Raw genomic sequence first — 13,697 nt, forward strand, 5'->3', positions numbered from 1 at the left:
CGGGCTGGTGGCGGCCTTATCTTATTGGATCACGTTGGGGCCCCAACCAGAAATCAGGGAGGAAGAGTTTAGCGTGGGCAGGACAGGTATGTCCGTACGACGAGTCCGTAGCTGATAGTCCATAAGTGTAGGATTTTTGCTGTCCGATAAGGCCGCCACCATTCCGTAACTATAATCAGTAAGTATCACCCCGTAACTCTAGCAAAGCTCGTCAGTGGCCAAACCAAAGCCCCGCCAACTCCAACGCGTCCAAATCAGTCAGCATAGTGAGCGCCGGGTCGGTCAGCCCGGGCGTATAGAGCCAGTTGGAGGAGCCTGGCCGAATCACGATTTTGTGACCGGTCAGGCCCGTCCACCTCCACCTGGACGATGCTCTAGCCATCCCAACTCCTCGAAAAGTACACCGCTGACCCAACGACTCAGTCCTATCAACACGGAGCCGCTATCCTGCCCCGAAGTCAGTCGCCAAACCAAAGCCCCCGCCAACTCCCACGTACGCTCCGTCCAAATCAGCCAGCACGGCGGGCGAACGCCCGGGGCCGGGTCTAGGCCGCTAAAAGGACACGCACGCACGGATGCTTGCGGTTGCAGCAACGAGCAAGCAACGCATCATCTTCATCTGCACTAGCCGCCTAGCCGGCTAGCAGAAGCCAACCAAACCGAACCGAAAGTGCAGCAGGAAAGGGGCGCGGCGGCGCGGCACACGGTGCGGATATCACACGATCATGGCGGTGACGGGTGCGCGGGTTGGTGGAGGCAGTCATGCGTCGGGTAAACGCGGGCGCGCACGGCACGGCACGGCACGGCTGGACCAGCCAGAAACAGCGGCCCCGCGTCCCCGCTGTCGCGCGACGACGGCTGTCGCCTCGTCGTCTCCTCCTGCCTGCTACGCCACGCCAACGACGCTCGGAATCGGAATTAAACCCCTCCCCCACCCCCACCCCCACCACCACCACGAACAGTTCGTAGTTCGTCTCTCTTCCTCCGCCCCCCCAGCTGCCGCCAGCCCGCCGTCCGCCCCTCCTCTCCCCCCCGCCTCGCCGCCGGAGCGCCGGAGGCCGACCCCGATCGCGGATCGCGGGCCCGCCGCACGTCACCAGCCCAGCCGCCCTCCCGGGTTGACCCCTCGCAGGTGACGCTCCTGCTCCTCCCCTCTTCCTCCCTTCCTTCCGCGCGGCGAGTTTGTGTAGTGGGAGAGACCTGCCGCTGTATGTGTGCATATGCTTCGCTAGATTTTTCTTTAACGGTACGGCGGAGTTGTGCTGTGTTAGAATTGAGATGGTCGGTCGGGCCGCGTCCCGAGTAGAAGCGAGGTGGCGGGGTTCTGGGGATTCGAGGGGCAGGAGGAGGCAGCGGATGGCGCTCGATTTTGGCCTGAATTTGGTGTGTGGGCGCACCAAGGGGATTTTAGCCGTGCGGCGCGCATTGGGGGACCGGACGACCGGCGGCGGGGTCAGCGGGGGAAGGGGGCTTCGCGCGCGACTGAACCTACCGCCTTCACCTGCTGCTGCTTGTCATGGTTGATTGGGGGGCGTCGTCATTTCACTCTCGTCGCTTTGGTGCCCAACTTGGTCTGGTTCAGGGAGGTCTCGTCGTCTCCAATTTCCGCTTTCAGTTCAGACTTCCACTCTTGGATTGTAGTAATTGAGGTTCTGCACCACTGGTTCATCATCAGCTTATGTTAGAAACCGAAATGACAACGCAGACAATGTGCACTTGTAGTTTGGCCATCAGCATAAGGTTGCGCATAAACTGAAACAAACAGTCCAACAGAAATAGCACGAGATTGCCTTGCCTGCGCCGGTCTGTCTAAGCTTGGCTTGCTCTGCTTTGTTCTAGCATGTCCAACTTGGTGCCATCAAGCTACCCTGTTTCTCTTCGCCTCCATTTTCTGCTTTCAGTTCAGACTTCCAGAGCTGGATACTAACTGAGGTTTCTGCAGCAAGCACTGTTTCACCATCAGCTTATGGTAGAAACTGAAACTGAAAATGACAACGCATGAACGTGCACTCGTGGTTTGGCAATCGGCATGAGATTGCACATAGAGTCAACAGTGAAACAAAAAAGAGCATGGCCCATGTTATTAGTGAGTTTAGGACATGGATATATAAAAGCTTGCAGCTCATCACGTGTTCGTATCGAAAACCGTGGAAAGAACCAAAGGCACAACACGGCGCTGAGTGTTTACTTGTGGGACTGATTGTCAAAACTTGGTGCCAGCCTCTTCTCCATTTCCCAGTCAGTGCATATGTAAAACTTTGACCTATCATGAATTGCCTACAATTTATGTAGGAGTAATAGTTTTTGTCACTCGGATACTTTCATGCTGGCTATGAGTGTCCTGATTGAGATTGCTACTCTTGTAAGCATTTGTATTGATGCCAGAATGTTCTTGTATTTCCCCATTTTTCTTAGGAACCAGAGGCAGATAGATAGGAAGAAGTAAAATAGAAGGAGGTCATTATGCGTCGGTGGTTTTGTTGCAGCCAGTTTCATGCTTCATATCGTGAACATGAACATGAATTTCCTTCCAGCCCGGATGAGAAAGAAGGTACCCCTCCTCCTTTTTGCCTTCTGCTGTCTCGTAATTAATCAGCTTATATTCAAGCTTATTGATTTGAGGCCTATGTTCGATACTCATAATACCACCTGGAAATGGGTTTGAAACTCTTGTGCAAACTCAAGTTTTAGTTGCTGGATTTGAATGTAGTTGTTTTGGGTTCTCCAGAATCATCTTGTTCGCTTTCAGTTTATTTAATGTATCCATGATATCAGGATGTGCTTTGGAACATCACATAGTGTTTCCTCAACAATAAATTCTTCTAGTAACTTAACATCCATGTTGAAAAAAAATTGCAGTATCTCCACCCAGCATGTATTGACAATCTTTTGCTATTGAGTAGCAGAACAAGTTAGCATGAGCACCAAAATGGATATAGGATTTTAACGTTACAAGTGAGGGAAACATGGATAAGAAGGTGAAACCATGCTCTTTCACTTCAAGTTAGTGCATTGTCAGCATAGTTATCTGTCAACACCGTTTCAGATTATCTTACCTATCAGCTGAACCCTGTAATGTACGGACTAGGTATTTATTTCATTATAAATGAATGTTTATCAGAAGGGATTGTGTTGTGCATCTGATTGCTTTCTAGTTATCCTCTGTTTTCCTGTTGTGCTTTTGTTATTGGGGCCTAATGTTGTTTGTAAAACACATGGTTAACAGGAAATGGTTTTGATTCCAAAAGTGATCCAACAAAGGCACCTCCTCCCATTGAAATACCTGAATTGTCACTTGATGAACTGAAAGAAAAGACCGACAACTTTGGGTCAAAAGCTTTGATTGGTGAAGGATCGTACGGGAGAGTGTATTATGCTATTCTAGACAGCGGAAAACATCTTGCTGTTAAAAAGCTTGATACCTCAGCAGACCCTGAGCCTGATAACGAATTTCTGACACAGGTACTGAGTAATAACCATCTTTTGCTAGTTATGATAGCTTTATCTGCTAGTACTTTTTGTATGACTACAATCCTCAATTCTTGAACTTATTTTCCTCTTGGTTGTAGCTCTCGATTGTGTCGAGATTAAAGCATGAAAATTTTGTGGAAATGCTTGGCTACTGTGTGGAAGGAAATCAACGTCTGGTGGCCTATGAATTTGCTACGATGGGTTCTCTACATGATATTTTGCATGGTATGCTTGCTATGTTATGCAATCTGTTAGCCTGTGTCTTCATGAGGTCCTCATGATCAAAACAGTTCATGTGGCATGGTGGTCTGATCTACTCTGACGTCTTTTCTGCTTTTTTATTTTTACATACAAAAGGAAGAAAAGGTGTCCCTGGTGCACAGCCTGGCCCAGCACTTGACTGGATGCAGCGAGTCAAAATTGCTATAGATGCTGCTAAAGGGCTAGCATATCTTCATGAGAAGGTTCAACCTTCGATAGTCCATCGGGACATACGGTCTAGCAATGTACTTCTATTTGAGGACTACAGAGCGAAAGTTGCAGATTTCAATCTTTCAAACCAGTCTCCTGATATGGCTGCTCGTTTGCATTCCACCCGTGTCCTTGGAACCTTCGGCTATCATGCTCCTGAGTAATTACTAAACTTGAATACTTGCACATTAAATATATTTGCACTTTTTTTGTTTCAAGATTTTGAGATATCCCCACATAATTATTATTATAAGATACTCCCTCTGTCCCAGAATATAAGAACGTTTTTGACACTATGCTAATGTTAAAAATGTTCTTATATTTTGGGATGGAGGGAGTACCTGTTTATTCCATTTTATGTTAGGCACCAATGATAGGATTGTAGCATTAGTCAGACGACCTTCATTATAGCTAAACAAGTTGAATGAATAGCTGTAGTTCCACCAGTTCTTTAGTTTTTTTATATGCAGATCTGCCACTGCACTACCTTTTGTTAATTATTACTGTATATTCTTTCTTGCTTTGTTTAAGAAGTGCCCTTCCTTGACAATGCAGGTATGCCATGACTGGCCAGCTAACTCAGAAAAGTGATGTATATAGCTTTGGAGTTGTTCTTTTAGAGCTTCTAACAGGAAGGAAACCAGTAGATCATACAATGCCTAGAGGCCAGCAGAGTCTGGTTACATGGGTACGTATTTGGTTCCTAACAATCTGACAGTACTATATTTTGCCAACTAAAACTTAATGGTACAGAGAACTGCTTAATTTATAATATTGTTCTACATAATACAATGAGAGCATGCGTTAGCAACAAGAGTAGGGCATTAACAACGACGTAGTCAACGGTTTGAACTTCAGAGATGCTCATACTATACTGCAATATCATGTAAACAAGCATAGAAAATGGGAGGAATTTGAATCAAAAATTACTGTTCTTGATCTATGTCCTCCGGTTCAGAGTGCTTACTATATTTAGTGCTGCTTTGTGTTCCTGTACTATCGATTTACATAACGAAACTATTCTAAGTTGTCTGATTGGAGTAGGGCGTTTTGGAGCTCGGCCTCCATGGAGGCCGGATTTTTTGAAAAATTCAAAATTCGCATTTTTCAATTTCAAAAAAATCTGAAAAAAAATCATACAAGTAAACAAGGATGCTATGTGTAAGTATGTAAAATTTGAGGATGAAATACCCTAAAATGCGATCTGTGCAAAAAAGACAAATTCATGGACTTTGAGGATGAATAGTGCTCCTACTAAAAAGCCTCAGATTTGTTCTTTTTGTGTAGCACTCATTTTAAGGTGTTTCGTCCTGAAAATTTACACACACATGCTTTATGTCTCTAAGTATGTGTGTATTTTTTTTCAAAAAATTTTGAAACGTGAAAATTTGAATTTTGATCAAGTCAAACTGGTCTGATTTGGACATTTCTGATTGGTTCCTGCTACTTTCTGTGGACACAGGCAACACCTCGTTTGACTGAGGATACAGTGAAGCAATGTATCGACCCAAGGTTGAAGGGCGAGTGTCCCCCAAAAGGCGTTGCCAAGGTCTGCCTCTCTTCTTCCCTCCCTTAAATGTTGCATGCTCCCTCTCTTACATGGTCATTAGCTAAGAAACAGCTCGAGACAAATTTGAACACTGAATGTTTCATCTGCTGTGGAATGCAGCTTGCGGCGGTGGCAGCCCTCTGCGTGCAGTACGAATCGGAGTTCAGACCCAGCATGAGCATCGTGGTCAAGGCGCTGTCCCCCCTTCTTCAGCAGAAACCTCAAGCTCCACCAGCCGCCGCTCCTAACACAACGACTTCAGACGCCTGACCTGTCCAGCTCAACAAGGATGTATGTAAAAAAAAATGAGTGCTAAGACGCATGTCCTGGCGTGTGCGTTGTTTTGCTTTTACCGAGAGTACTGTTGCTAAGTTCAAGAACGGGGCTGTGTGGTTCTGCCGAGTGATGTGCTCTTGCTGCATTGGTTGGCGATCACCATAATAAGCTCTGTTCTGGGTCGTATATATATGCTGTGACTTGGGAACTTGGGAAGGTTGTAGTTGGTCCGCGGCTTGATGTTTCTGGGTTTGCCATTGTGATTTTGAGCTGACACCCATTGATTTGTATAATCTGCTGAACTCGAAGTTGGTGTGAGAAGTGAGAAATGGTAACATTATTGTCCATTTTTGTTACCTGCTTGCCTGATCAAAATTATGTGAGACTTGGTACTACTACTGCTTGTTGGCCTCTTGGGTAGGCAATTTTCCGCAGAAGTTGCGGAGAATTTTATGCTTTTGTATCGATCTCGTGTAGATGGATTGAATTTATCCGTGCACCTGTGATGCCTTGTAATGCCGGTGTCTGGTGAGATGATAGTGCAATACATGCGTAAATTGAATTTGGCAGCTTGTACTGTTGGACTCGCCAAAATAAGAAGTTCGTTCTTCGCAGAAAAAAAAATCGTTTGGAGTTCGAACTGCTGGCCTACTGCCTACTTTGGTCTGGTTGCCACGCTGTGAACACCACACCGCTGCACCGACCGAGCCAACCTGCCGATCCGGTCCAGTCCGGCCCATCTCTTCCCCTGGCCCTCCTGCGCAGCCGCGGCCCCCAGCTCGCCCTCTCTCTCTCTCTCTCCCACCGGCGGCGCAGGTTGGTCGGCAGGTAGCGGTCGGCGGCGTCGGCGGCGAGATGAGAGTCGGCGTCGGCGGGAGCGCAGGCGCGGTGTTCTACGCGGACAAGTACCACCCGATCCAGGCGGGCAGCATCGACGGCACGGACGTCGCCCCCCACGACAACGCCGTCCTCCGCGCCCTCCTCTGCTCCACCGCCGGCCTCTGTGCGTCCTCTCCGCCCCGCTCCCCCTCCTCTCCCCCCGTTCCGCTCTTCACCCATTCGCGCATCAACGCTGCGCGGCTCACTCACTCTGTATCTGTTGTTTCCCCCCTGCCCCCCTCTTTCTCTAGATGATCCGTTCGGGGACCCCAAGGCCGCCGGCGACCCCTACTGCACGGTCTTCGTCGGCCACCTCTCCCGCCTCACCGACGACGAGACGGTCCGGAAGGTGCGCGTCTCTCTCGTCTCTTTTGCTGCCGGTGTGTTGGGTTTGATGCTGTGACCTGCCTGTCTGACGGTCGGAGCTGCTGTTTCGTCTGTTCCCTGTGTGGAGCAGGCCATGGGCAGGTACGGGAAAGTGAAGAGCATGCGGCTGGTGCGGGATATTGGTGAGTTGAGCATTTTGTTCCTCGATTTTTTTCAGTGTTAGTCGAGAGCGAACCTTGCTTTTGCAGAGCATGTTACCGTTCCAGTGAAAATAGCATCAGTAACTTCATCTCGATTGCAATTGCAGTGAGCACAGCGTTGAACAATGCGCTAAGAATGGGGAGTTTTCTATTCTTAATAATCTTAGAAATATAGCATGAGTTTTCAGTTTTTCAGATCAACTAGTAGCTATGTCGCAGCATTGCTTCAGTTGTTCTTGCCAGTAGACAATAAACATCATTGCTTCATTTTGTGGCTTTAGTTTGTACTGATCATGCTATGTATTTGCCTTCTGCAACTCTAGTTTGTATTGATCATACTATTTATTTGCAGTTACTGGTGCTTCCCACGGTTATGCGTTTGTAGAGTATGAAACAGACAAAGAGATGCGCCGTGCCTATGAGGTATTGGCTGCACAATGTTTTCAGGTTCCTTTGCCTGTTTGTTTGCTACTACTGTCTTCTAGGTATATGTGAAATCTAAAGGAAAACTATTCCAGGATGCACACCATTCCATTATTGATGGCAGTGAAGTGATCGTAGACTACTATAGGCAGCAACTTATGCCTGGATGGATACCAAGGAGGCTAGGTATGTGACCCTGCTGAAGTGTAATATAGAAGGCAGAATACTTGAGATCATCTTCATGCTACTTTGAATTGTCATTTTATAGGAGGAGGACTTGGAGGGAAGAAAGAGTCTGGCCAGCTTCGGTTTGGAGGTCGAGAGAGGCCATTTCGTGCTCCCTTGTATGAACCCAAGCATCTATTAATACATTTCAATATTTCTTACTAGAAGAGCCTTGACACTTGGGCGAATTGCATTTTGGAGTTTTTGGGCATGCAGTAACAATGTGCACTTCTATAAAACACAGGCGGCCGATTCCTTATGATGAACTCAAAAAGCTCGGGATCCCACCACCACCTGAGGGACGGTATATGACACGTTTTGAGGTATTTTTTTTACTTTGCCACTCTTACCTTGTACTACTTCTGAAGGGGGATGTTGTTTAATTTTACGAGGTATTACCACTAAAATGTTCTAAGATTAACCCTGTTAGAAATGTGAACATGTCAATTTAATCTTTAAATGGTAAAAGATGCAAAGAGCAAATTCATGATATTTCCAGAGAAAACATTTATGCATAAAAATTACAAAGAGAGAGTAAAACTGTTATTATCTTGAAATATTAAGAAGAAAGGGGTAATACTTCTTGTATGTACTTTTAGCCCACATATTCACCCATTGTTGTCATTATTGAACCCACATGAGGACATGAGGAGAACTGGAAAGTTAACCATTGCATTTGTTTGTTCTCACAAAGCAGACTGGATTTTTATTCACTCTGCTGTGCTATGATATGCCTTACATTTACATTCATGTGTGCTGTAATTGGGGTATGGTTTAGTTATTCCATGCCTGCTTACTGCCATGGAGTGGAGTGGAATAACGCTGTCAACTCCCACCATCACAGGTTCCCCCACCACCTAGACGAAAAGGAGGCAATGTTGACAGGGAAGAGTCGCCACCTCCTAGGAGAATATCCAAGGACAGGGCTGATAGCACCTACAGAAGACAGAGAAGTCCAACTGAAGACGAAGGCAGCCCACGCAGGCGCAAAAGCAGCCATGACCACAGGGAAGAATCGCAAAGGAGGATGAGGTCATCTAGGGAGGCAAGCACCTACAGCAGGCAGAGAAGCCCAACTGGAGACGGCGGCGACCATCACAAGCAAAAAGGCCACAGAGAGCAGGGCGATATCAGCAGCTATGATAGGCATGTAAGCCCAGCCGAAGACGACGGCGATCATCACCGCAAGCGAAGAAGAAGCCGAGAGCCTGGAGATATCAGGAGGAGCCACAGTAGGCGGAGAAGCCCAACTGAAGACGATGCCGGTCGCCGCAAGCGAAGAAAAAGCCGAGAGCTTGGAGATACCAGCAGCCACAGCAGGCATAGAAGCCCAGTCGGATACGACGGCGGCGGTCATCACAAGCGGAGGAAGAGCCGAGAGCCAGGAGAGGTGTCGCCTGGCACGGAGGATGGCAGTGCCAGAAGAGGTGGAACCTCTGCTGAAGCAGACCACAGCCCTCGTCATCGATCTCATCGGGAGCAGAGGCATCATGGCGGCAGCAGCCGTTCCCGCCACGGCGACCGTGCTCGCTCCAGGAGATCCGAGAGCCGAGATTATAGTCAGTAGATGTCTGTCATTTCCGCGGTGTGAGAAACAAATGGATCCCTCGCCTATGTGCTGCTCGCTTGATTTGATGAGGTTCGTCACCGCCATGTGTAGGCTCTGTTCTGTTGCCGGGTGTTTGTCTTGCCAGGCGACACCGCCCGCCGTATGTGTTGGATCCACAGTTGGTTCCTGAGCAGCTGGGATAGTTCTAATTCTAGCTCTGGTAATTCAGGTTGGATCCCTGGCTGTAAGTATAGCTTGCAATTTTATGAAACGATCTTGGTATAGACGTTGCTTGAATAATTTTGATTTGATGACCCTGACTACAGTGTGGTACTAGCATTTGTTCCGATTAACAGATCTTGGTATCGATACATAGGCATCGTCTGAATAAAATTTATATCTCCGGACGATGATGTCCAAGCGCCAAGCTAAATCAGCACTTCAGTCCGGTCTCTAGCAGCAAACTTTCAGGTTGCTTACTCTCGGAAGGCAAAACTGAAGTGTCTAAACCGATCAAGGGATATGTGAAATTGGATGTTGAAGCCGCTTTTGACTCTGATTCTCTTCAAGGTGTAGTTGGTGCAATACTGAGAGATGATAGAGGTACCCTCATAGCAACAATGAATGAGAAACTTGATGTTTGTGTGGATGCTTTTATGGCAGAACCTATGGCGCTGGGATTTGATTTGAATCTAGCTCAATCTGTCAGCCGTAACCGAATGATAATCAACTCTGATAACGCGGATGTAATCACAACTATGCATGAAGGAGGTTCGTTTGCTGGTCTTACGGGTTGCGGCAGCTGTCTTTGAAGACTGTTATCACATGTCCACGGATTTTTCTCATGTAATCTATGAACATTGTCCTAGAGAAGCTAATGTAATAGCCCATGAATTAACCTTCATAGCAACAGTGATGTAACTATTGTGACCAATGAATAATGATGGATTTGAATGTAAGAAAAAGAGAACAATGTTGTGTGTGCGGCAATTTTTTTGCCACACAATTGACTCATTCTCTCTCCATCTCTAAAAAAGGTCACTCAGACGTCAGGAGCTATCCTTTTTTTTAGCTTGGAACACTACAGTTCCACTCATTACTCAGGCACAGTGAGATCACTGGCCACCAAGAAGCTTACATCCGCTGGCACTCAACAAAGGGAAACAAGTAACAAGGTAGGGTTTTTGCCAAATCCCAAAGGGAGGTGATGGCTTGATGATCTATGATGAGATCCTTCTCCCAAGATGCAGGTCTTGTGATATAGAGAGATCCTTCTCCCAAGATGAAGGTCTTGTTCCTCTAGGAGGAGGTACAAGGAGCAAAGATCTCTCAATTTAGTCTAGTATGCTTTGCTAACCCTATTTGTGAGCTAGGAGAGGAGAACTTATAGTCTAGGGGCGAGAGAGGAATACAAGGGTCATGGCTCTACACTCCGCGCACAGGCATGCCGTTAGTACCGGGGTGGTGCAGGTAGTACCGCGGTGATGGCCAATAGTAACGGCCACATGGCGGTTGTTCGGGTTGGAGCACTCAACCAGTAGTTCCAGTGTCAGGGCCGTAAGTACTGCTAATTCGAGGATAGGTGGTAGTTCCGTGCTAGCGCTAGTGAAGTGTCGCTTGCAAGTCAGAGGGTTCCGGGGTCGGCTGGTAGTGGAGTGGTAGAAAGCGCGGAAGTTTCGATGGCACCGAGGCAAGTAGTACGTGTTGGGGAACGTTGCAGAAAACAAAAAAATTTCTACTCGTTTCACCAAGATCCATCTAGGGGTTCATCTAGCAACGAGTGATTAGATGCATTTACGTACCTTGTAGATCGCGAGCGGAAACGTTCAAAGAACGGGGATGATGTAGTCGAACACGACGTGATTCAAATCACCGATGATCAAGCACCGAACGGACGGTGCCTCCGCGTTCAACACACGTACGGAACGGATGACGTCTCCTCCTTTCTTGATCCAGCAAGGGGGGAAGAGAGGTTGATGAAGATCCAGCAGCACGACGGCGTGGTGGTGGATGCAGGGCGTCACAGTAGCAGGGCTTCGCCTATACTACGAGAGAGAGACGTAACGGGGAGAGAGGAAGCACCAAAGGCTGAGGTATGAAATCCCTCCTCTCCCCCACTATATATAGGAGGGCCAAGGGGGGGTGCGCAGCCTAGGAGATCCAATCTCCTAGGTGCGGCGGCCAGGGGAGGGTTTCCCTCCCCCCCCAAGGCACCTCGGGGTGCCTTCCACCACTTGGACTCCTCCGTGGTGGAAACCCTAGGCGCATGGGCCTAGTAGGGCTGGTGCCCTTGGCCCATGAAGGCCAAGGCGCACCCCCTACAGCCCATGTGGCCCCCCGGGACAGGTGGCCCCACCCGGTGGGCCCCCGGGACCCCTCCGGTGGTCCCGGTACAATACCGATAACCCCGAAACTTGTCCCGATGGCCGAAACAACACTTCCTATATATAATTCTTTACCTCCGAACCATTCCGGAACTCCTCGTGACGGCCGGGATCTCATCCGGGACTCCGAACAACATTCGGGTTACTGCATATTCATATCTTCATAACCCTAGCGTCACCGAACCTTAAGTGTGTAGACCCTACGGGTTCGGGAGACAAGCAGACATGACCGAGACGACTCTCCAGTCAATAACCAACAGCGGGATCTGGATACCCATGATGGCTCCCACATGCTCCACGATGATCTCATCGGATGAACCACGATGTCGAGGATTAATCAACCCCGTATACAATTCCCTTTGTCAATCGGTATGTTACTTGCCGGAGACTCGATCGTCGGTATCCCAATACCTTGTTCAGTCTCGTTACCGGCAAGTCACTTTACTCGTACCGTTATCCAGAGTGACAAATCCCAGTCTCGATCCGTGTCAACCCAACAGACACTTTCGGAGATACCTGTAATGCACCTTTATAGTCACCCAGTTACGTTGTGACGTTTGATACACCCAAAGCACTCCTACGGTATCCGGGAGTTACACGATCTCATGGTCAAAGGAAAAGATACTTGACATTGGAAAAGCTCTAGCAAACGAACTACACGATCTTTGTACTATGCTTAGGATTGGGTCTTGTCCATCACATCATTCTCCTAATGATGTGATCCCATTATCAATGACATCCAATGTCCATAGCCAGGAAATCATGACTATCTGTTGATCAACGAGCTAGTCAACTAGAGGCTTACTAGGGACGTATTATGGTCTATGTATTCACACGTGTATTACGATTTCCGGATAATACAGTTATAGCATGAATAAAGACAATTATCATGAACAAAGAAATATGATAATAATGCTTTTATTATTGCCTCTAGGGCATATTTCCAACAGTCTCCCACTTGCACTAGAGTCAATAATCTAGTTACATTGTGATGAATCGAACACCCATGGAATTCTGGTGTTGATCATGTTTTGCCCTAGGGAGAGGTTTAGTCAACGGATCTGCTATATTCAGGTCCGTATGTACTTTACAAATCTCTATGTCTCCATCTTGAACATTTTCACGAATGGAGTTGAAGCGACGCTTGATGTGCCTTGTCTTCTTATGAAACCTGGGCTCCTTGGCAAGTGCAATAGCTCCAGTGTTGTCACAAAAGAGTTTGATTGGCCCCGACGCATTGGGTATGACTCCTAGGTCGGTGATGAACTCCTTCATCCATATTGCTTCATGTGCTGCCTCCGAGGCTGCCATGTACTCCGCTTCACATGTAGATCCCGCCACGACGCTCTGTTTGCAGCTGCACCAGCTCACTGCTCCACCATTCAACATATACACGTATCCGGTTTGTGACTTAGAGTCATCCAGATCTGTGTCGAAGCTAGCGTCGACGTAACCCTTTACGACGACCTCTTCGTCACCTCCATAAACGAGAAACATTTCCTTAGTCCTTTTCAGGTACTTCAGGATATTCTTGACCGCTGTCCAGTGTTCCTTGCCGGGATTACTTTGGTACCTTCCTACCAAACTTACGGCAAGGTTTACATCAGGTCTGGTACACAGCATGGCATACATAATAGAACCTATGGCTGAGGCATAGGGGATGATACTCATCTCTTCTATCTCTTCTGCCGTGGTCGGGCATTGAGCTGAGCTCAATTTCATACCTTGCAAAACAGGCAAGAACCCTTTCTTGGACTGATCCATTTTGAACTTCTTCAAAATCTTATCAAGGTATGTGCTTTGTGAAAGACCTATGAGGCGTCTTGATCTATCTCTGTAGATCTTGATGCCTAATATATAAGCAGCTTCTCCAAGGTCCTTCATTGAAAAACTTTTGTTCAAGTAGGCCTTGATGCTGTCCAAGAGTTCTATATCATTTCCCA

At 47.6% G+C, this 13,697-nt stretch overlaps 2 protein-coding genes across 3 annotated transcripts; both read left to right on the forward strand.

The window, feature by feature from the left end:
* The first annotated feature begins 942 nt into the window (after positions 1-942).
* LOC125510066 (protein CYTOSOLIC ABA RECEPTOR KINASE 5) lies at positions 943-6,123 on the forward strand. Of its 2 annotated transcripts, none has more exons than XM_048675156.2 (8): positions 943-1,132; positions 2,416-2,551; positions 3,227-3,462; positions 3,570-3,696; positions 3,829-4,102; positions 4,498-4,630; positions 5,405-5,491; positions 5,612-6,123. In XM_048675156.2, exons 2-8 carry the CDS (start codon positions 2,464-2,466, stop codon positions 5,759-5,761), a joined length of 1,095 nt encoding a protein of 364 aa, XP_048531113.1. In that variant the 5' UTR covers positions 943-1,132; positions 2,416-2,463; the 3' UTR covers positions 5,762-6,123. The 2 variants fall into 2 exon arrangements, with proteins under 2 accessions (XP_048531113.1, XP_048531114.1); XM_048675157.2 differs by having other exon boundaries at positions 943-1,117.
* Positions 6,124-6,453: 330 nt separating this feature from the next.
* Positions 6,454-9,687, forward strand: LOC125510068 (RNA-binding (RRM/RBD/RNP motifs) family protein). The gene is made up of 8 exons (XM_048675158.2): positions 6,454-6,770; positions 6,898-6,995; positions 7,104-7,155; positions 7,526-7,596; positions 7,692-7,782; positions 7,865-7,940; positions 8,066-8,144; positions 8,666-9,687. The coding sequence occupies exons 1-8, from the start codon at positions 6,623-6,625 to the stop codon at positions 9,386-9,388; spliced, it is 1,338 nt and encodes a 445-aa protein (XP_048531115.2). The 5' UTR covers positions 6,454-6,622; the 3' UTR covers positions 9,389-9,687.
* Positions 9,688-13,697: the final 4,010 nt, after the last annotated feature.

This window comes from Triticum urartu, chromosome 5A (assembly GCF_056163025.1).
Source record: "Triticum urartu cultivar PI428250 chromosome 5A, HENAU_Tu73, whole genome shotgun sequence".
NCBI classification, from domain to species: Eukaryota; Viridiplantae; Streptophyta; class Magnoliopsida; order Poales; family Poaceae; genus Triticum; species Triticum urartu.

What these genes read in the sequence shown, in the direction of transcription:
- LOC125510066 (XM_048675156.2), top strand. Translation starts at nt 2,464, where the DNA reads ATGCGTCGGTGGTTTTGTTGCAGCCAGTTTCATGCTTCATATCGTGAA. An exon ending in CAGCCCGGATGAGAAAGAAG is followed by an intron (nt 2,552 to 3,226) that starts GTACCCCTCCTC and finishes CATGGTTAACAG; the next exon opens with GAAATGGTTTTGATTCCAAA. An exon ending in AGCAGAGTCTGGTTACATGG is followed by an intron (nt 4,631 to 5,404) that starts GTACGTATTTGG and finishes CTGTGGACACAG; the next exon opens with GCAACACCTCGTTTGACTGA.
- LOC125510068 (XM_048675158.2), top strand. Translation starts at nt 6,623, where the DNA reads ATGAGAGTCGGCGTCGGCGGGAGCGCAGGCGCGGTGTTCTACGCGGAC. An exon ending in ACGACGAGACGGTCCGGAAG is followed by an intron (nt 6,996 to 7,103) that starts GTGCGCGTCTCT and finishes TGTGTGGAGCAG; the next exon opens with GCCATGGGCAGGTACGGGAA. An exon ending in GCGGCTGGTGCGGGATATTG is followed by an intron (nt 7,156 to 7,525) that starts GTGAGTTGAGCA and finishes ATTTATTTGCAG; the next exon opens with TTACTGGTGCTTCCCACGGT.